This window comes from Atractosteus spatula, chromosome 21 (genome assembly GCF_055471065.1).
Source record: "Atractosteus spatula isolate fAtrSpa1 chromosome 21, fAtrSpa1.hap1, whole genome shotgun sequence".
Lineage (NCBI taxonomy): Eukaryota > Metazoa > Chordata > Actinopteri > Semionotiformes > Lepisosteidae > Atractosteus > Atractosteus spatula.
The window spans coordinates 16158853-16181681 of record NC_142726.1 but is presented as its reverse complement, the minus strand read 5'-3'; the positions used below and the strand labels follow the sequence as shown (position 1 = coordinate 16181681).

Below are 22829 nucleotides of genomic sequence, written 5' to 3'. Positions count from 1 at the left end.
TCCAGAAAAGCACCATACAAGAGTAAGGAATTATTATTAAACTGGAGGAATTTGGATGAACATCCGTTTGTTCAACGAAGTCACTTAAGAACTCGGATAAAGTGAAACCAGAAGCCCCTGTGACTCTCCCGAGCTGGAGTCTAACGAGCACATCAGAAGTAGTAAATATCCGTTCTTCACTCTGTCATGTGCTAGGAGCACTCCTGTGTACCCCTGGGGTGTAAATCTACTTACACTTGTCTCCTGCTTTCTCACCCTTCTGATTCGGGGTGGAAACACTCAGGAGTGGGTCTACCAGTCTGCTCCATTGCAGAGTTCCGCCCTGATCAGCTTCTAATTCCCATATACTGTAGGGTTTCTAATAATACAGAGAGCTGCTTCTACTAAAGGTGCTCAAATGGAGTGGATTGGAAGGGCTGCTACCCGAGCTGCAGGACTCAAGATAAAAGGTCCCGATCCTCCAATCCACATGCAGTATGAGAATATCTTTTATCTCGTCATTAAATGATCAGTAAATGAAAGTGCTGTTTGGTCCAGCAGTGGAGGGGATGGTAACATGCAGTGTGAGAGTACTCCTGCTCTAGGTCTTTGGCTAGGCCTGTATTGCACGCAGAAACTGAGCCCCCAAGTAAATCCTGTATTTCTGCTGCTGTGCTTGCTCAGGACCGAGAGAGACAGCACACGCAGATCGGAAACATGGTGGAGTTCGCCATTGCACTCATGGGCAAGCTGGAAGGCATCAACAGGCACTCCTTCAACAGCTTCAGGCTGCGAGTGGGTGAGTGTCTCTGGAGGGGCATGGGCCTCAGGCCTTTTCGAGTAGTTCTTTACACATGCTAAAGCAAACAGGATTTTCAGAATCGGTTTGGGTTGTCATAAAAATGCATGAGACAATCTGAAAAACAAATCACTCCAGGTGCCTGTGCAGTACTTTATGAAGGCAAAATTCAAAGTTGCACTTTGCTAGAGGATTGATCAGAGCCATTTCCTAAAAGAAGCCAAAGTATTGGCTTCAACATCATGGCTAGGTAGCTTGTTCCATACACCCACAACCTTTGGTGTAAAGAAGTGCCTTTTTTCCCTTTTGAATGTTTCATCCTGTATTCCTCTGCCTGTGGGTGTTACAATTGAGGATTTCTTGTACTGACAAGCACATTCCCAGGAGGTAACAGGTTCTCTCCCAGAAGATGGGAACATGCATTATTGGCTGTCAGTGTGTCTCCAAGTCTGCCCCCTCTCTCCTGACAGGGATTAACTATGGCCCAGTGATCGCAGGGGTGATCGGAGCCCGGAAACCGCAGTATGACATCTGGGGAAACACTGTGAATGTGGCCAGTCGAATGGAGAGTACTGGAGAGCTGGGCAAGATCCAGGTAAACTAATGTTGCCTCTCTTTCATCTACAGTAGCTCAACTTTAACAGCTTGTTAAGTGCAGTTCCTTTAAATGGCACATTACCTATTTGAACAGACATTGTGTGCTTTGATGAACAGCACGACATCAATATTTTTTGCATTCCCTGGGGAAAACACCATGCTTTGTTAAAAAACTAAGAAATCTCTCTGGTTGGAACAATCTGAAGATAACTGACATCTCTGATAGCAGATTCAAGAAACTTACACCAGATGTATCTAATTCTGCTGTGTTTGTGCTCTCTGCCATAAAAAGGTATTTTATGATGGTTTTCTGTATCTGTGTACAGTATATTCAAGGAGACTTTGAAAGCTTTTAGAAAACTGTTCCTACCTTTTTACCGTTACAAAATACACTGCCAGCTTAGATGTCTTGTTTCATGGGAAAAGTATTTCCCCAAGGTTTGAGGAATTTAGTTTGCTTTTCCATACTCTGGTGGCCGTTTGCTAGATTTGTGTTTTTAAGCTATACTGTGGCTTTCAGAAAAAGAGGGAACAAAAGCCTTTGAGAGTACAAGAGCTTAGAAAATCCTTCGCAGATACAATAAGCCTTCCAGTCCTCCAGGCCTAGAACACAGTAGGTTTTCCAGGTCTCTTTAAACCATCAGCAGCTGAAGGCCTGGGTGCAGTATTAAAGGGGTCCAGTTCAGCTGCAGTAGGTCATTAAGAACAGAGGTGGAATGAGAACCAGCAAACTCTGCTGCCCCCCGGGGTTAAAGACCGGCTGCCGTGTTTCGCAGGTGACCGAGGAGACGTCCAACATCCTGAAGAAGCTGGGCTACTCCTGCGAGTGCCGAGGGCTGATCAAGGTCAAGGGGAAAGGGGAGCTGACGACGTTCTTCGTCTGCACGGACATGAGCAAGTCCCTGGGGCTGGCGCTGAGCTGAGAGATGCCGCTCTTCTTTTAACTGTTACTCCTGCGCCCGTCTTGTTTTTCACACGGACCTCTTAGTGCTACGGTGACGAGCAACAGCGCGATAGACGTTTTGGGGCTGGAGATGGAGGGGGGGTGGCGGCCGACGAGGGAGGCTCTGCACTGCCTGGCAGCGAGGGGTCAAGACATCAGCCTGAGCCGCTGACCTTTAAGAAAAGAATATTGTCCTTCCGCGCGGATTATTCCACACGCTGCTGTTCGTCGGGATCCTAGCGGGAACAGCAGTTCCAGTATTTGCCTGCATTAGGATGCTTTAGCTAAGCTGTTGGACCCCCTTTTCTGTAAATAGTCTCCATGTACAGAGATAGTCCTTAGCAGCCGATTTGCACTTGAAGAGTAAGAGACTTTCTTGGGTGGAGGTTTTAATTTAAGTTCACAGGTCAACAGTTGCAAGTATGTTACTTTTCCTTGTCCTTCTTGAGGCATGTTGGTTAGCGTTGAGAAAGACTTGACTTGAGCCAAATATTCTTAAACAGCCACTTCTGATGCCCTGTTGTCTTATGAACAGCTAATGTTCCATTTTAGGTGTTGCAACAAAATGCTTCATTATGCGTAACAAAAGTCTTTTAATTTTAGACAGCTAGAGACTTCTGACCAATACTGCAGTTTTGGTTCCTGTCCCAAAACAAAGTAACCTCTAGTGCGTCCAAAACTGCCATCCAATCGATCTGGAAAGCAAAAGCTTGCAAAAATCTCAAGATATTTTCTTGCTTACAGAATGTGAATGGGCACTGTGAAATACACGTTTTCCTAGTTTTGATCTTACAAGTTAATAAAACTGCCATTCTGTGTCCTTAAACTGGACAGGAGAGCCATTGTGGCTGCATTCGCTGCTCTGTGCAGCTGCATCTTACAGGTCATGATGAACATGTGCCATTCTCTACTGCTGTGGTGCAGTGCCTACCGCACAGAAGCTATTTCTGAACACTTTCTTCTGCGCTTTTGTCAAGCAACAAAGTGATTTAAAAAAAAAGTTTATACTGAAAAGGATGGACGATGGCGATTTTACACACTGCTGCAAGACCGAGCTACACTGCCCCTGGGAGGTCAGATTTCTCTGTGTGCCTCTGAGATGTACTGAAATATGAAGCACTGCTGGTGTTATTGCCGTGAGATACCCCAATGAGGAAGGCTCTCCCCCTCCTGTGATCGTTTCTGTTGTTGCTGCTGCAGCTCAGGCAAAGAGGAACAAATGCAGATGTGGAATTTGGCATTTTTTTCCATGGGTGGAATAAAGGATTTTCACAACGCTTTTTACAGGAGGGTGTTATTTTTTTCCCCTCTCACAGGAAAGGAATAAGCCAGTGCAGTGCAGTATGCACTGGGCTCAGGACCTGGGCCTGCACAGACTCCCCACGAAAAGGGACACATTTCACCAGAAGTCTAGCAGTGTGCAAAACCAGCCTGGTTACTTTGACAGCGCTTTGTGAATCTGCTGCTGTTCAATTTTGCTATTTTCATTTTATAATAGAAACTTAGAGGTCAGTTTTGTGTTTCTTGTGTGCGTGTCTGGGTTGATTGTGATTTTTTTTCAGAGAAGAATGAAAGTTTGAACCCACCCCCTAACCCGACAATCTTCCGTGCATCCATTAAATGAACATGGACCAAAACAAACTTTTTTCCCTCTCATTTAATGGTTCGAAAATTATAGTACCTTAATTTATAAAAAAAAATATATATACACACAGTACAACGGCTAGTCTAAGAAATTTATTGTGTAGAAAAGCATACAAACGTCGAGCAAAAACATCCTCTATACAGCAACTCGAATGAAATGTTCCAGGCTTGGAAAAGACATCCGTCCCTTAGTATAACTGGTTACTGGGCTGGTTTACACAGCTCCTACCGACAGCTCCTCTTGACTGGCAGTAAAGTCAACCACAGATTCTGACGCATCTACAAAAAGAATAACAGAGGTGGTGGGAAGCACTTGGCCCCTGAAATACTCATGGCTTCTCATGTAGCTCTGTGCCAGCCTGGAGAGCGAATGCATAGCTGTGCTCTCAATGACTGTAATCACCACTATAACAGAACCCACAGAACAGAGCAGACCACAGGAAATGGGGGGGTGGGGAGTGGGGGTGGGGGAGCAGAAGTGATCATATTCTGTTACACTTGTGCATGTCATCTAGCGCATGGATTAGATCTTCGAGACTGCCTTAGAATTAAGTGTATTCTGTTAATTAGCCCTGTGATTCCCATCCTGAAAAGGCATCACATTATTCACTTTCTCCAATACACTTTTTCAATGTCTACTGGAATAACCATGTGATCATAACACCCTTAAGTGCTGCTGCCGATAGATGAGTGATGTGGATGCTGGCAGCGACATATTCATCATTGCCTAGCAGTCAGTGACTCATGGCTAACTTCCTGCATAATCAGTAGCAGGCATGTGGGTAAGTGGTTGTTTTCCCAGGCTGTTTCTTTGAAGACGCTCTGCGGGGCGGAGTACTGACCTGTGGTGAGGTCTGTAAGACTGTCGTCCAGCAGCCCAGTTGGCATAGAGATGCCCATGGCTTTCCTGATCCCGTACAGACAGGTGATATCGCCTGGGGTCACCCGACTTGCCAGCTCCTTCAGGTTCCCCGTCACCCTCTCAGCTGCAGATGGACAGACAGCAAAGGTCAGGGAGGGTCGTCCGGGCCGCCACCGTGCAACGTGCCCCCCCCAGCGAACTGGCTCGGAGACAGAAGGATCGCAAAACTGGTGGGTTTGATCATTCCATGGAGTAGGACAAGGCAAGACCTGTAAAGAACTCAAACCTGCACTTCTGGAGCCTGAACACGTGCATGGAAACAGTCGCACAAGCAAGGAGAAAGGCATAAGAAAAGCTGACGCACCCAGCTGCAGCTCCCTGGCACTGGGAGCCAGCAGGCAGATGATGTTGGGGGGTGGCTTGACACTGAGCCTCTCGTTCTGGACCTCCTGCAGCTCCCGCAGCAACAGCGTCGTCTCATCCAGCTTCTTCTGGAACAGGCTGGCCTCTGGAGCAGCAGGCAGGAGAACGTCATCACAATGAAGATCCAGACCAGCTGGAACTCAGGCTACAGACTTCGCAATGGATGGTCCAAATCACATGCACAAAACAGCAAGACTATTTTCTCACTTTCTCACAGTGACAAAGAGATCTACTGGAAGTATAAAAGGATCAGATCTATTACAAACCTTCAGTGGAATGCGAACCCAATACATCAGCGGTTCTAAAACGATGGTACGGGTACCACTCGTGGTACTCGGAGTGCCGCCAGGTGGTACGCCATATGACCCTGGAAATTTGTTGTGTGCACTTAAAATTTTTTTCAAAAAATATTTTCCATTTTAATAAAATTAGTTTATGTCGAATACGCAGCCTACGTACTACGATACAGCGTGCGCTAATACTGGAGAGGACACAAGAGCTACTGCGTAATTCTATACCATTGTATAGGAATGCGTGCTACGGATGTAAATGACTAATTGTATTAAAAAAAAGTTACTTCAGCAAATAGGGAGGTAGGAGAATGTGCATGGTTTTGGAACACTGGCAATCTTGTGAGCACAGGAAAGCGTGATAGATAACAGAGAAATATTTAAGGACCGTTCTAGGTTAATTTGAAAAAAATACACAGAGCGTCTCTGTGTTTCGCTCCCATGCACATGAAATAAAAACTTCTTTTAAGTTCCGAGACGGACTTCTGAAACAGAAACGGGGAAAAATGCAAGCTTGTGGATTGCTAAAGCAGGTAAGCCTGTGTGTCTCATGGAGAGCAAGCTGGGGTATGTGAAAAGACTAATTCCTAATGCAAGAAATTGTATAGGGCCAATAAAAGTAAGCCCCACACTACTTGTGAAGAACTTTGTTTACTGTTGGCAAAAGAGCTGACAAACTAAAGCTACTAAACAGCTTGGCCTGCTGCCCCCTTCGAAAGACACAGTCACTCGTAGAATTACTGATATGGCGGATGATGTCAAAAGTACGCTGGTAGAGCACGTTAAGATGAGCAGATGCTTTTCACTGCAATTAGATGACTCTGTAGATGCCTTTAATTTGGCCAATTTGCTCTTTTACGTTAGATACGAGTTTGAGGGTATGTCCCATGAGGACTTTCTGTTCTGTAAACCGCTACCAACAGGAACTACAGGAGAGCACATATTTCAGTTTCTGAATGAATGCATTGAAGAGAATGGCATCGACTGGAAAAAAATGCGTCGGAGTTTTTACAGACGGTGCCAGAGCGATGCCGACACAGCGGTGTAGTTGCACGAATTAGAGAGTTTGCTCCAGATATGAAGTGGACGCACCGCAGCATCCACCGCGAGGCCTTGGCCATCAAGAAAATGCCTGACGATTTAAAATCTGTTCAACTCTGTTGTGAATTGTATTAAGGCTCGACCAATGAATTCACATCTGCTTTGCCAGGCTAAACAGGCTCACCTCTCTCACTGAAAAGGTGCTTTTTTATTGTTTATTTTTAATTGTTGTTGTTCCTGTTGTCATTCTGTAAAGCGCTTTGAGAAGCCACCTTTAAAGGCGCTATGTCAAATAAAGTTTATTATAATATTTATTATAAGTGTATGTGAGTGTGTGCGCATGCACGCTAGCTCATGTTGGTCTTTGAGATTTTCTGGGGTTCCTATGAGAAGATGACTCGTAGGTGGTACTTGGATGCTTTGGTTTGATCAGGGGTGGTACTTGGTCCAAAAAGTTTGAGAAGCACTGCAATACATGACTTTAAATATCAAAATTCCCTTTGTGGCCGAATTACATCTATGTAGTCTTGTCCTTACAGTATATATACACTCCTATATCCTTCATTCAGACCACATACCTGACGGTTTCAGCTCTTTACCTTCAGAGTCAAATGTCTGCCCTTCCAGGTCCAAGCCCACCACAGAGCTCAGGGCAGTGAGGATGCTCCTGCTGCTGTTCTCGGGTTCGATTATCTGTGAAGGAGAAGAAATCTGGGGTAAGAAGAATATTGCATGGTGTAAGCTCATCATGCAAGTCTCCAATGGACAAGCATACTTAATTCCTAGCCTTTATATACTGCTACTAATATACGTGCCATCATTCACCAACAGCCACAAAACACAATACCAATACATAGGGAAGCAAGAATTTTGCTTTTTATTGAATTGCTTTTATTTTAATTTAATTTTCTATGGGCCACACAGTTCAACCCCAGAATGGGATAAACTACTCAGGACATTGGTTGAAAGATGTATCCAGAGCACAGTGCCTCTGAACACTAAACTTGGGCACTGGTTTTTGGAAATTCTGGTCCAGTAGCAAGAGCACCACCTGTTCGTCCACCAACCCCTCTGGTTTTCCCTGGAGGTCTCTCACCCCAGTGCCGACCAGCCCTAGGGAGCTAGATCCCATGAGAGCAGGCTACCAGATGCTAATTCTACTGCCAAATGTGGTAAAAAAATGTAAAAATAGTTCCAAGCAGCACACTCTCTCTCACCTCCACCTGTCGTTTCTACCCTTCTGTCCGTCAACCTGCCTGATTCCTACTTGACCTTCATTACACATTTGTCCCAAAAAGTGATCTTCACTGTTGTTCCTCCAGTTGGGAAATAAATTTCAAAGAGAAGCGAACTGCTTTGTGACGCCTCTACGACACGTAACCCAACAATCAAACTCCCACCAACCAAAAAATTCTCAGTGCTGTTATTGGGATCTCCGATTTTTTTATCTGGCCCCCGATATTTCTTGGAATATTACACACCATGCACGGAAACAGCTTTCCAACCCTGAATTCGCAACTTAATCGGTTCTCTCTTGGAAGATCAACCTGTGACAGGAATCCTGTCTTGGTTTTCCTTTTGGGATGAATTTAACATCCTGCTCACCACCCCACCCCCACCCCTTCTGTCTTCACGGACCAGCACCGGCGCCGGTCCAGACTGCGGCGAGCCCGGTGCCCTGCAGAGGACAGAGAGAGAGAGACGGGCCAGACTCACCTCCGCATCGCTTGCTGCTTCGGGCCCGTCCGTCTGCTCCTCACCCTCCTGGATTGTTGGAGACAGAGGAAAAGGATACGGAGTGCCACTAACATTTACACAGACACAGAATGCTCAGAGAAAGGAACTTCAGGATCAAGAGTGAAACACATCCAGAGAACTGAAGTGAGGTTAAAACTGAGGAGGCTCTATTTGTAACGTAGAGAGGTGTGGGAGTCTGGAATAAATTACCCAGCCAAGTTACTGAAGCCAAAACACGGGCTTCTTTCAAGAAGCAGCTGAATGAGATCCTCCCAATAAATTAGGTACTAAGTACTGGAAAAAGACAGATGGGCCATATGGCACCTTTTATGTGTAGTCTCATGTTCAGCTGATCCCTGTTAACAGAATCTATAATTATACATATCACCAAGACTGTACTAGGTGTTGAATCTTACTTCTGCAAACTAAATGTAACTGAATAAGGTGAATCTAGGCACTTTGTGGTAGGATCAAAGGCTTCTATGAGGATTTACTACAGTTTACCCATTCAAACTGAACTACTCTCATCTCAGTCCAGCTGCGGGGAGGCACGCTGTTTGTTTAGGCAAACTCCAGGCCTGCTGTGCTCAGGCCCCCCATTTGCTGTGACATTAAATTAAGTGCAATGCAATTCACATGCAAAGGCAAGCAGCAGTACCGATCTTCAAAAACAGTACGTCTCTCCTACCGTTTTTTAGATATTTTTACAAGGTCAAAGCAACATTGAAACCATAAAATAACCAAATTAGTTTTTGCCGTCAGATTCTAGGTAAACTTGTGATTGTACTATATAGCTCGACTTGTGTTGTGTTCTCACTTCTGCAGAGGGGAGAGTGCTCACTGGACAGATCACTCATTCCTACCATGTCCATCTCCTTCAGCATCCTGGAGTGCTCTCCATTGGTCAGGGCGTCCAGAAAGCTGTCTGTTGCGTGGCACACATGCTCACCCGCCTTGGAAAGAAACTCCTGAATGCTGTTGAACAATACAACATTGGCCTTCCTCGTCAGCTATATCAGGGGTTGGTGAATGAGCTTTGCACAAGACCCTGCCACCCTAGCCTGACGTGAAGAGCAGGGCAAACAAGACAAAGAAAACCTCAAAAGGTACAAAAGCTCATTTCAGATCTGCAACGCTGCTTTTAGGCACACAGACAATAAGGTTTCAGTTTTACATATCTCATTACAAAACCATCGCTTTCTGGCTTCAGTGATGAGGCTGCAGGGAAAAAATGTCTGGCACAGACCCTTTCAAGGATTTGAAAAGGTTTCTCCTCTTCTAACCTCTGGCTGTGTCAACAGCAGAAGAATCTGATACAAATCAGAGTGCCGTCCAAAATGAACTCTGAATACATACCAAGGCTTTAAAAATGAAACTAATTCGTATTGGAAACAAAAGCATTTATTGCTTTTCATAATGCCTCTTTTTTAAATGGAAAAACTATTACTAATTATGTTTAACTTGACTGTCATCTGGGGAGATTAAAAGATCAATGCACTTTCAAATTAAGTGCTCATGCAGTCTTGGCTGTGAAGCCATGCGTCTCTACCCTCTGGATACAGTATGTGGATACAGTACTTGCCTCTCTGAGCCTTGAAGACTGGGCTCTTCTCCATAGAAGGAATAGATCAGGTCTGAGTCTTCCTTACTGATGTTGGCAAAGCTGGAGTCATAAATTGGAGCGTAAGAGCTGAATGGCCCATAATTCATGTATGAGACTGTGGAAAAAAAAGGCATGATTACTCATAGACAAAGGCTCAACCTACCCTTTGGTTAAATATGGGCCACTGAGGAGCTGCATCTACAGATATTAGATAACAGCACAATGATTCCTTTATGCCCTCACACCGTTTTTTTTGTTTGTTTTTAAGACTTCCTGATCCAACTTAAGACTGAACAGTCTTTGGGTATAAATGGATGTGCAAGGCGATTAAAAAAATCATCTTTGAGCAGCACTGGAACTCACTTGGTGTCACCTTGTTCCGCTTGTCCTCTTTAAAACCCTGCAGCGTGTTGATGCCAGTCTGCAGCCTGCCCGTCATCATGCCCAGCTTCACAGGGCAGTACCCGGGTTCTACAGAACAAGAGGGCAAAAACAAAAACCAATCACGAATGCGGGAAACGTGCCTGTGACACTTGCCCGTTAGCTGGAACGAGTTCCTGGAATCTTGTAAACCTCAGGGAACCAAAATAACCAATTCTGAGAGAACACAGCTGAACATGAAGCAAGAGCTCTCCAGCAAATCTTTGACAGGCGCTGCCAATATGCAGCCTGTAGCCTTCCAGCTAACCCAGAAAGAAACTTCCACGCTCTCTTCAGAGCTTGCTGAGGATCGCCCGCCTCCTGTCCAGCTGTCCAGGGCCCTACCTCCTGCCGACAGGTCTGCAGGGTTGAGGACTCCAAGGGTTGTGGTCCCATCAGTCTTCCGCCTCTCAAACTGCAGCTAAAGCAGAAAAGATCGAGTCAGCTCTGGATGCAGATGCTGGCAGGCCTCCAAGCAGCCCCGTGTTCATCCAAAGCAAGGGGGAAAGATGTTACTCCAGTGTAATCTGGAGTGGTGTCTCTCACTGGCACGCAAGAGCCCGGGATCCTCCTCTCAATGATAACACGACGCCCAGTCCCCCAGCTCCCCATACCTGGCTCTGAACCTCCCTGCTGCTCAGCTTGCCGCCAGAGTCCTCGACGAGCTTCTGGATCTGCTCCAGCTCTTTCTCCTGCACAAGACCCCCCTTCAGCACGTCGTCCTTGGAGTCTCTGTCCTGCCTGGTGACAGTCCAGGTAGAACAAAACGCAGCACATAGAGGGCCCTTCAGTAAAGCAGGAATGAGACCTGACAGATCTACTCTAACTCGTTTTCATCTTTCTAAGCAACTGCTAAGCTTAATGAACGGTTCAAAGGGAACAAGTGTCAGGGAATTCAATAGATATCTGAATGGGAAGCATTCACACAGTGACAGAGAGTATGATAAATATGAGGTAGAGAACAGTCGTCTGTGTTGGAATCAGTTAGCAGCTTCCAGAAGAAAAACAACTTTAGATTTTTTGTTGTACAAGTGTCACTCTATGATCCTCTATTGATAGAGCCAATCCCTCCCCAATATTCTGTGAAATTCCAGAGTTATTTTTCCTAAAACTTTTTTTCCCTTTTTACACTGTATTGCTGTGCAAAGTAGTGCAGGCAAATGCTCAGAGGGTGAGACTGCACAAGATCAAACACTCTTAGAGACCTGCAACTTGATTTTTCCACCCAGATGAGTGGTGGAACATTAATGGACAAGATTCAACCTGAAAACGGCATTCCTTGTGCTCTCAACATTTCTGCACATCCCCTGCGAAAAAGTGGAGGGAGTTATTTACTAGGAAGACTCACTGGAAAACCCATCATTCCATTTAGACAATAACACCTGAATGAACAATTCAGCAATGAGTTTTTGTTAAACTGGCTCTTAAACCCCACAACTATACAGATTCTGCGTCAGCAGATCAGAGAGTTACAATATCAACACCATATCCCTGTGTGGACTTGCCTGAAGAAAACTGGCTACTTGAGTGAGAATTTGTGAACATTTGCACCCATAGAGGTGCAAGGTGGATGCAAGAAGCTAACCATTATAACAATTTATAGTACATAATTAATCAAACAAATCTGTAAATTTATGTCAGTGTACTGGGTTATTTTTTCTGGAGTTTTTGTACTGGATTACAGGAGTGAGTAGCATCTCTCAGCAGTGCTGATGTGTGATGTTACCTCCTGCTGTCCTTGGTTATTCTGCCTGGTGATTTTGTGGGCTCGGTGGTGTCCATAGGCTCCCCTGGATCTTTCGTCTGGTCCAAGGTGGAGTCTCCCTCCTTCGCGGCCTGTCCCTGCTCTTTCGGCGTGTTGGGCTGCTCCAGGTCAGCCATAAACTCAATGCTCTGCTTCAGGCTCTGGAGTCTCTCCTGTACGACCAGAAACTCACTGAAACTTCACTCTGCCTGTAGCATGGCTGTACAGTTGTTGAACTATAGCTGCAATACAGCGCTATAATCACTGCACACCTCACAGGAAACCCGAGACATATAAGATCAAGAGAGCAGTGCAGGATCTGCTGCACAGAGGCCAGAAGTCAGTCTGCCTTTGAATCATGAAGACAAACTCTTACAAAGGTAAACCGATTACAAAGAGTTCTTGTTCTTTTATGTATGTGAAACTGTATCTTAGAATATAGCAACCTTAACCGGGATTAAAAATATAATATTTACTGTTGTGTTTATAAAAATGTTAATCCTGCAAGACAGACATACAGTGGTGTGAAAAAGTGTTTGCCCCCTTCCTGATTTCTTATTTTTTTGCATGTTTGTCACACTGAAATGTTTCAGATCATCAAACAAATTGAAATATTAGACAAAGATAACACAAGTAAACACAAAATGCAGTTTTTAAATGTAGGTTTTTATTATTAAGGGGAAAAAAAAATCCAAACCTACATGGCCCTGTGTGAAAAAGTGATTGCCCCCTAAACCTAATAACTGGTTGGGCCACCCTTAGCAGCAACAACTGCAATCAAGCGTTTGTGATAACTGGCAATGAGTCTTTTACAGCGCTGTGGAGGAATTTTGGCCCACTCATCTTTGCAGAATTGTTGTAATTCAGCCACATTGGAGGGTTTTCGAGCCTTAACCGCTTTTTTAAGGTCATGCCACAACATCTCAATCAGATTCAGGTCAGGACTTTGACTAGGCCACTCCAAAGTCTTCATTTTGTTTTTCTTAAGCCATTCAGAGGTGGACTTGCTGGTGTGTTTTGGATCATTGTCCTGCTGCAGAACCCAAGTGCGCTTCAGCTTGAGGTCACGAACAGATGGCCGGACATTCTCCTTCAGGATTTTTTGGTAGACAGCAGAATTCATGGTTCCATTTACCACAGCAAGTCTTCCAGGTCCTGAAGCAGCAAAACAGCCCCAGACCATCACACTACCACCACCATATTTTACTGTTGGTATGATGTTCCTTTTCTGAAATGCTGTGTTACTTCTACGCCAGATGTAATGGGACACACACCTTCCAAAAAGTCCAACTTTTGTCTCGTCAGTCCACAGAGTATTTTCCCAAAAGTCTTGGGGATCATCAAGATGTTTTCTGGCAAAACTGAGACGAGCTTTTATGTTCTTTTTGCTCAGCAGTGGTTTTCGTCTTGGAACTCTGCCATGCAGGCCATTTTTGCCCAGTCTCTTTCTTATGGTGGAGTCATGAACACTGACCTTAACTGAGGTAAGTGAAGCCTACAGTTCTTTGGATGTTGTTGTGGGGTTTTTTCTGACCTCTTGGATGAGTCGTCGCTGCGCTCTTGGGGTAATTTTGGTCGGCCGGCCACTCCTGGGAAGGTTCACCACTGTTCCATGTTTTCGCCATTTGTGGATAATAGCTCTCACTGTGGTTCGCTGGAGTCCCAAAGCTTTAGAAATGGCTTTATAACCTTTTCCAGACTGATAAATCTCAATTACTCTGTTTCTCATTTGTTCCTGAATTTGTTTGGATAGCAGCATGATGTCTAGCTTTTGAGGATCTTTTGGTCTACTTCACTTTGTCAGGCAGGTCCTATTTAAGTGATTTCTTGATTGAGAACAGGTGTGGCAGTAATCAGGCCTGGGTGTGGCAAGAGAAATTGAACTCAGCTTTCCAAAGATGTGATAAACCACAGTTGATTTATGTTTTAACGGGGGGGGCAATCACTTTTTCACACAGGGCCATGTAGGTTTGGATTTTTTTTCCACCTTAATAATAAAAACCTTCATTTAAAAACTGCATTTTGTGTTTACTTGTGTTATCTTTGTCTAATATTTCAATTTGTTTGATGATCTGAAACATTTCAGTGTGACAAACATGCAAAAAAATAAGAAATCAGGAAGGGGGCAAACACTTTTTCACACCACTGTAGCTATTAGAGAAAAAGACACCTCCATTGCCAGAAAAATAAAACCACCTGGAGGAGTTTCTCAATCCCTCCCATTATTTTTGGATAGATTTCCTTGCAACCTAAAAAGCAATTCACTTTCAGTTTTGTTAGATGCGTTTTCCTGACCTGGATAGTTGTTATGATATAACAGCATCCCGCCCAGGTGTAAAGCAGTCAGTCTACTGATTTGGGATGGCTAAGACTAGGTATGACCAATTAAAACTACTTTTGAGATCTGGAGCAGGCTATTACAATCAAAGGAAACAAACTGGCTGGGTCTGAGCATCTAATCAAAAGGCAGCTCTCACACTTAATACAATATTCCCCTGCCAAGCCAATGTTTTATTTATAGATGGATTAACGCAAACTGGGGCCTGTGACAATCAGAACAGAGGTTACTGGCCCGTGGTTTCGTAAACTATTTTTAGTTTGTTTTCATTAAAAAAGATGAAATGCATTGGATTAGTATGTGAGACAGCAACCCCCAAGCCAAGTCAACCACAGAGAGTGGGACTGATGCTTGAGAAAAAGACATTTCATAAAATTCCTTTCTTCTGAGGAGAAGCGGGTTCAGTCATTGTTTACATAGCTGCCACCCTTGATTCCCTAAAACTGTGCTCTCACTTGAAGGCCATTTTTATAGTTCAGAAAAACAGAGAGAGCCAGGACACTCCAAAAGGTCATGTTCTCCTCATAAAATCAGACAGTCTGCACTCTGTCGGGAAGAATCCTCCCAAGCTTTTGGTGATCCACTGCACAAAGCATGAACTCAGACCTGCGCCTGTCCAGATCACCCTGAGATACTCCACATGCACTTCTTTCTTAACACCAGCTCTCTGCCCCCACTGCTCATAGAGCAGCCATTCACACCAAGCAGATCTTCTGCGCCCTCTGCTGTTACAGCTGGGCTACGACACCAAGAGTCATATTGATGTCATATGCATGGTAAAATAACATTCTTCTAAAGTTACATTACCAGTACAATAGCTTGACAACAGCACAAGAAGGAAGCAGAGCACACAATTAGCAAGAAACCAGACTTGCATTTGATTAACAATTCTGTTTAAGTCTCAACAGTCTCCTCTGTACCACTGTTCCTCCAAACTGCTCTTAGTCCAGGAGGTTATTATTGGTTTCTTTACATTATTACCTGGTTTAGACCTAGGAAAGGGTTACAATGGCTCAGCTAATTGAAACGAAATCTCAGATAAAATTCAGGACAGGGCAAATACCTGGGTTTTGCATACAGGGAGCAAAAATGGATAATAAAAAATGAGAAACATTGGGAAGAGGCTACGTATGAAAATGGCTTGTGTGTTTTTGTTGATACAGCAATTACCTCTTTTAGGAAGCAAAAAAAAAATCGGCGAAAATGCAAGGCTACATAGTCAAACGTCTATCATTCAAATCAAGGGGTGTTATGGATAAATTGTACAATACACTAATTAGGGCTCAATTTAAAATATAGTGCACAATTTTCATCTGATGGACTGACGTAACAAACTTTTAAGTATTCAAAACCACAGGTATAGACAGTCAACGCAGTGGACTTCTTCAGAATGAACAGTGGAAATGAACCAGAAGATAAAACTGGAACCTTTGTGTAAGCAAATTTTAAACTGAGAAGAGGAGGCACTTCTGTACCAAAAGGGTTGTGAGAATCCACAACAAGCCAGCCATGTGGCTCCAGCCCTTGAAGAACAATGCATTAGACTGAACCTTTTGGCCTTGTAACACAAGCCACACTGTGCTTGAAGATCACCAGCAAGTCTACCATTAACCCTTTGTCTTCATCATGCATCAGGTTTCTGCTAATCAAGTAGACAAACAGGGTGAAACAGAGTGCACATTGAAGTCCTCCAGTGCTAAGCTTTGCTTACCTGACTCAGGATTTTCATTCCAGAGTGAAGCAACTTTTTGGCAGCTTTGTAGTAAATGGTCTCTGGCTTGTTGTATATCATTGCGTTTTCACACATGATTTTAAAGTCTGCCTGTGTTAAAACACAAACGGGAGATTTGGTGTAGGCAAGCCTTGTTGTTCACTTTCTGTGCAGTGCATATTTTCTCTCTGTCAGACACAGACAAGCAGGAACAGTAGGCAGCCACAATTAATTGGCCCACATTACACTGCCAGCACATAAACTCAACTGAATGAGCAATTTAAGCACTGAAAAAATAAATATCAACAACCACGACAGCACCAGCAAAAGCAGCAGCAGGCGTAATATTAAGAATTCCCCAGAGGTTCATCCTACAATCCACAGAGACTAAGTTCTTTCAAAGCTGAGGTTGATGAGTTCTTTAATTAATCAGCTATCAGTGGGGAGGAGAGCAGAGTGATGAAGCCAGTTCAGAGATGGGGATTATTAGGAGGCCATGATTGATAAGGGCCAATGGGAAATTTGGCCAGGACGCCGGGGTTACACCCCTACTCTTTTCGTAAAACGCCCTGGGATTTTTAATGACCACAGAGAGTCAGGACCTCGGTTTTACATCTCATCCGAAGGACAGCACCTGTTTACAGTATAGTGTCCCCGTCACTATACTGGGGCATTAGGACCCACATGGACTGCAGGGTGAGCTCCCCCTGCTGGCCCCACTAACACCTCTTCCAGCAGCAGCCTTAGTTTTCTCCAGGAGGTCTCCCATCCAGGTACTGACCAGGCTCACACCTGCTTAGCTTCAGTGGGTTGCCAGTTGTGAGTTGCAGAGTGATATGGTTGCTGGCCACTGCTGCTGGCTTTACCCCTTTAGTCAGCAGAGTAAAGTGCTTCACTGATGATCAGGGGGCTCTGAAGCTGTTAAAGAATATGCAGCCCACGGCTGCTGAGATGATGCCATTGTCAGCAGAACCGGGGTACCTTGAGCTCCTCCAGAGATTGATACTCTTCTTTCTTCACCTTCTCCTTCATGGTGCTGAAATCCATAGGCTTCTTGATGATGAGGGAGTACCCTGGGGCAATGAAATCTGTCACTGGGAAAGAGAAGAAAGCGCTGGGGTCCTTCCTGCCAACCAAACACAATTAAACGACAGCTGAAGAGAGACGTTTACACGCAGACCGCCTGTCTGATCAGAAAGTCGAGAGGTCTAAAATGCTGAAATTCTTTCAGCCATCCAGTTAAAGAGCCCTAAACAAGCAGTGAAAACCGAAGGCTCAGCAAGGCTCACCTCTGGAGCTGTCTGATGAGCTGAGTAAGGGCTTCCTGGAGGGGAGACAGCTCCTTTTCTGAAAGAGATGCGTTACACCCACGCGTTAGATGGCTCGGGTTTGAGTCTGCAGTTTTACAAAAGTGCAGGGAGTTAAAAACCATATGGGAATTCAAGTGAACGAAAAAAAACAAAACAACGTAGCTGCAGTAAAAGCCTTCACAAGGAACTGTACTACTGAGCAGGAGGAAAACACTCACTGAAACTATGGAAATCTGAAACTGCTGGTGTGACCAAATCAATCTTCCAAGTGGTGATCTCACACAGCATTTCTCCCGATTTTCATCCTTATAATAGAGGGAGCTCATTTTTTTGTTTATTTTGAAGCCAAATCAACTCCTTAAGTGGCAGAAAAAGAAAAGGCGATCCTCATATCCCCAGCAATCTCAACAAGGGCTGTCAGTCACAGGATGGGAAGTACATTCTGATTCCTCATCTCTGACAGGCATTTGGGCTCCTCTCCCTTCTTCTCCCTCTATCAGCTGAGTTCAGTTTCTCCCATTTCCTTTCTCATTTCTCCCACAGATCTGTGACTCTTTCACTTCTACTGTTTGGCTTTGAAGGGCACGGATTTCTTTCAGAACATTACTGCTTATTATCTGAACAACCACTCTATCCAGATTTCCAGACAGAACTGGAATTTCCAGACAGAACTGGCGCCTACAAGGAAACCTCCCATCAGAGTGGCAGCAGAAACAACACTGCAAAAAACTTCAAGCAAAACATTTAAGAAAAAAAAAACAACCTGCAGTAGAGGTGTGAGCAGCTTATAGTTTACTAGGGTAAGGCAAGGTGAGTCATTTAGGGAGGGGTGTGCCTGCAGGAAGACCGGACTGATGAAGGACAGCCACTGGCAACACTCACCCTCCATCTGGGCTATGGGGGTGCCGACGTGCTTGTCCTGGGGCACCTCAGCTCTCACGGGGGTCTGGCTCCTCTCCTGCTCGTCCGGGTCAGTGTCCAGCGAGTCCTGGCCCTTCCTCCTCTTGGTCATCTTGCAGAAAGAAAGACAGTGAACCGTCTCAGGTCTCGATTCGACCGAAGCATCTTCAATTACCCAGATCTAACGCACTGACTCTCTCCTGCTCATTCTCAGCAGAAAATAAGGGGGCAGAGAGCTGGTGTTAAGAAAGAAGTGCATGTGGAGTATCTGACAGGGTGATCTGGACAGGCGCAGGTCTGAGTTCATGCTTTGTGCAGTGGATCACCAAAAGCTTGGGAGGATTCTTCCCGACAGAGTGCAGACTGTCTGATTTTATGAGGAGAACATGACCTTTTGGAGTGTCCTGGCTCTCTCTGTTTTTCTGAACTATTCCCACAGAATCTGCCCCTGAGCTGGCAGAGGTGCCAGTGAGGTGGTGACGGCACCTTCTCTGCCCAAGTGCCACACTGAACCCCTTACCTTCTTCCTCTTCCTCTCTTCCCCCGCCGGCACGGGGCTGTGCTTCTCCTTGTCGCCTTTCTTCTTCTTTTTCTTCCTCTTGTCCTTGTGCTTGTCATGGTCGGCCTTCTCCTCGGGGGGGCTGCTGGCTTCGTGGCTGGGGGGGGCTGTGGACAGCTCTGTCACTTCGTTCCCCGCGACCTTGAGCACCAGCTTCAGCGGCTTCTCCGTGTACTCTGAGCGAGGGAAGACGCACGCGGAGGGTGAGAGACAGGAGGCTCCGTTCTAGTATCACTGACTCTGCCGAGCCAGCTTCTACACGGGATTCCTCCTAAAATGGGGCACTAATCTTTTAATAATAATAATATTAATAATAATAACAATAATAATAATAATAATTGCTTACACTTATATAGCGCTTTTCTGGACACTCCACTCAAAGCGCTTTACAGGTAATGGGGATCCCCTCCAGCACCACCAGTGTGCAGCCCCACCTGGATGATGCGCTGGCAGCCATAGTGCGCCAGAACGCTCCCCACACACCAGCTCTCAGTGGGGAGGAGAGCAGAGTGATGAAGCCAGTTCAGAGATGGGGATTATTAGGAGGCCATGATTGGTAAGGGCCAATGGGAAATTTGGCCAGGACGCCAGGGTTACACCCCTACTCTTTTCGAGAAATGCCCTGGGATTTTTAATGACTACAGAGAGTCGGGACCTCAGTTTTATGTCTCATCTGAAGGACGGCGCCTATTTATAGTATAGTGTCCCGTCACTATACAGGGGCATTAGGCACTGCTTTAGACCAGGGGTTCGTGAGATTGCGATGGAAACGTCAATGTCAGATAAAATTCCATTTAAAAAATAGATACATTTTATGAAAGCAAAATATATTACATTGAAACAATCAAATGTTACACTTCACCGTGACTTTGCATGCAAAAACCAACGACAGAATTAGCTGACAGAATTCGCCTAATTGTTGAATGTCATGCGATCTGACGTTGTTAGCACGTCTTGATCCTACGTGATCACGGGCAGCAAAACGGACAGATTCGAGGTGACGAAAAGAAATGACCAGGAGAAGCCAAAGACACCGAAGCGGGAAGAGCTCCGTAAGCACAGCGAGGAGCGTTTAAAATCTGGATTCACCCGCACGGACGGTGACAAGGCCAGACCTCTGCCTAAACGTGCGATCTGTTTGGAGCAGCTTCAGATGAAAGTATGAAACCAGCTTTCTGGAAACAAGACAGGCAAACCTGGCCACACAACCAGTTGAGTATTTCAAGGCAAAGTTAGCCGATCTAAAACAGCAGCAGGTCTATGCCAGGGCAAATGAGCCACTGAGGGAGCTTAAAATGCTTAGTTTGAGTTGTTAAATAGTCCTATTAATAAATAACAACGTCATAATAAGGAGAAGAAAAACAACAGTAGTAATATTAATATTTTACGGAGTGAAAAGAAGCGTGTTAAGAGGGATGCTGTAGCATTTATCTATATTTACTGAGTTTTGATTTAGTTAAAATCTCAAAGGGGGACTTCAGCAAATCATTTAGGTTGAGGGGGTTCAGCTGACAAAGAAGGTTGGGAACCCTTATTTGAGACTATTGGCTGAGGAACGCACTGATAGAAACATGTTTCATCAATATGAGAAAGGCAGGCAAACACACTGTATGTCCGTAAAGATGAGTTCTGTTAAGCCGAGCTGGGCTATCCTTGATGCACAAATGAGTGACAGCTGTCACCAACCATTTTAATTAAAACTTGCCATCATGTTCGGGGCGTGCGTTAATACCAGCGAAGGTTTCAGTTCATCCGATACATATGATATAGTACTGCTACAAAGGCCAGTAAATTCATAACTAGCTATTTATGAAACGTGAGATCGCCAGTTTGGCGAACAGAGTTCAGAAGCATTCCGACTCGTCCTTTTTAAATCCTTACCTTCGTATGTATGCTTTTCCGACTTGTGTTTTTTGTGTTTCTTCCCCATGTTTTGAATCTGACGTGTTTATCTTCTCGGAAGCACGAAGCAGCGAGAGCACCGACTCAGTCCGGCTCTTTTGTTCGGCACCCGGAAGAGCCGGCGCCGGATCAGGGAGAACAGATCGAGAGTTACAATCTCCTCTCGGGCGCCCTCTGCTGGGTGGAGGTCAGAAGCGGCGGAGCTGGAATCGCGAACTAAAAAAAACTACTCAAATACTTTTGTGTGTGTGCGCGCTTCTCGTAATTCTGTTTAATTTTCCGAAACCACATCCCCTCATCAGAACACGCTGTCATTCACGCGTCTCAGCCTCCACAGAACATACCAAACCGAAGTATTTTAATACGTCTCTCTCATCATCAGTAAAACATGATCTGTGGTTTCTAGTGAAAGTTAAATTCAAACTTTCCTCAGCAAACGTGCACAACCTTATATAACGAAGCTCAGTGCCATACTTGGCTTATGTTCTCTCAGGCTGTAAGTACAGAGTCGGTGGGTTCTAACCGTGCTAGTCTTATATGCTGTTTTTAAAAATCTCGAATATGTCAATTTAATGTAAGTCTACCCGTCTCTGGCAGCCATCCTTTAAAAAAAGCTCATTGCCAGCCATTAAAAGCAGCCGTCATCTTCATTTTGTGGTCTAACTATGCGCAGTCTGTACATAACATACTGTATGTCGCCGGCTGTGCAGTAATGTGTTACTATTACTAACGAACACATTAAAGCACGTCGAAATAGATCACCGCAAATACAGTAAAATGAGAAAAAAATACTACGGATTCCCATTTTAACAATTATTGAGGACTGTTGTACTCTCGGGTCCACCCTTTTAGTAAGCAGCAACATCAATTTGGTAAAGCTGTGACTATCAATTTGCAACTTTAAAATGATTGCCTCAGATATTGCGTCTACTCCGGCTGTTTTTAACACCAGAAAACTAGCAAATGTGAGAGATTAGCTCTCGTTAGCATATAGAAAACAGCTTTCCTGTAATGACTAAACACTCAACATGAGATTGTGTGGAATGGCGAGTGTAAAGGCTTTCGCGTTTGTGCCGAGAAACTTTCTAGTGTCCCGGTGAGCACGGCCAGTGAAGAAAGACATCTGGCGTTACCTGACCGAAATGATGGAGGTGATGTGTTGAAATTATTATTAAAAAAGCGACTCTCTTATCTCCTGTAACACGATCGTACAGTCTTCTCTGTTGGTAATGTTTGTCGGTTGTTGTATTGAATGTACCGTAAATCAAATCTCTCCTCGGGGATAATAAACCTTGAAATTAAGTTCGGTGCAGCACATTGCGCCTGGGCAGCTGTACTGGTTTGGGCTCTGTTGTACCACCAGAGGGCGTTGTTATCTACGCGTGGTCAGCAGCCTGCTTCTCTAGTAAGGTGTCAGCAGGTGGAAGAAGATTGTCCTGTTCAGAGTAGTAGTACAGAGGGGAGTTAGTTCTTTTCAAACTGTTGATGATGACACTGACTCCTGCCATTTGGGTGGCTCGGAATGTTTGTGACAATGTTAGCAGTTGTTGTCTGACCCCATTTCTGTGTGACTGGGCCCGAACGCACAGCCCACAGACACAATCTCCAGCATTCCCTCATTGGCGGCCTTCTAGCCACACAGCCATCCAGGCCTGTATTAAAAACTCTCTCCCTTCAAATCTCTCCACCCAGATGGAGACACCTGCTGTACTTAGACACAGGTCCTGTCCCAGTCTCAACCCTCTCTCAGACCTAACCATCACCTGACATTGAACCCTGAGTTTAAGCCCAGTTGGGATTTACCAGGTGAAATAGGGGATCATCCAGTACTCTGGGATAGTTCTTAGCTGGGATGGATTAGCAACCTGCTATTGAGCCTCAGGCCGGAAGAACTGTGTTAGACTGCCCAGAGAGGACACTCCCCTCCTCCACTCTGTGCACTTCGAATCCCCGACTCACAGAGAGCTCTCCGCCTGGACCGAGAGGGCTGGGATCTGAGTTAAAGGGTCATTCTTGGGAATTCCTGC

General features: G+C 45.0%; 2 protein-coding genes across 4 annotated transcripts in view; one reads left to right on the top strand and one right to left on the bottom strand.

Annotated features, from left to right (window-relative positions):
- The window catches only part of adcy7 (adenylate cyclase 7), a 55333-nt gene extending 51374 nt beyond the window's left edge, over positions 1–3959 (top strand). For both annotated transcript variants that reach the window (XM_088938597.1, XM_088938596.1), the window contains 3 exons: positions 664–778; positions 1249–1373; positions 2152–3959. In XM_088938597.1, the coding sequence (XP_088794723.1) occupies positions 664–778; positions 1249–1373; positions 2152–2298 (387 nt within the window). In that variant the 3' untranslated portion in view covers positions 2299–3959. The remainder of the gene's footprint in view (positions 1–663; positions 779–1248; positions 1374–2151) is intronic.
- Positions 3960–4037: 78 nt separating this feature from the next.
- On the bottom strand, positions 4038–20919 carry brd7 (bromodomain containing 7). 2 transcript variants are annotated; one of them, XM_088938598.1, is made up of 17 exons: positions 20782–20919; positions 18862–19076; positions 18324–18453; positions 17421–17478; positions 17113–17257; positions 16132–16242; positions 12065–12255; positions 10953–11079; positions 10684–10759; positions 10282–10389; positions 9898–10033; positions 9179–9290; positions 8295–8342; positions 7157–7271; positions 5189–5332; positions 4805–4948; positions 4038–4241 (listed from the first exon to the last, which is right to left on the bottom strand). In XM_088938598.1, the coding sequence occupies exons 1-17, from the start codon at positions 20828–20830 to the stop codon at positions 4177–4179; spliced, it is 1974 nt and encodes a 657-aa protein (XP_088794724.1). In that variant the 5' UTR covers positions 20831–20919; the 3' UTR covers positions 4038–4176. The 2 variants fall into 2 exon arrangements, with proteins under 2 accessions (XP_088794724.1, XP_088794725.1); XM_088938599.1 differs by having other exon boundaries at positions 7178–7271.
- Between the last annotated feature and the right edge of the window lie 1910 nt (positions 20920–22829).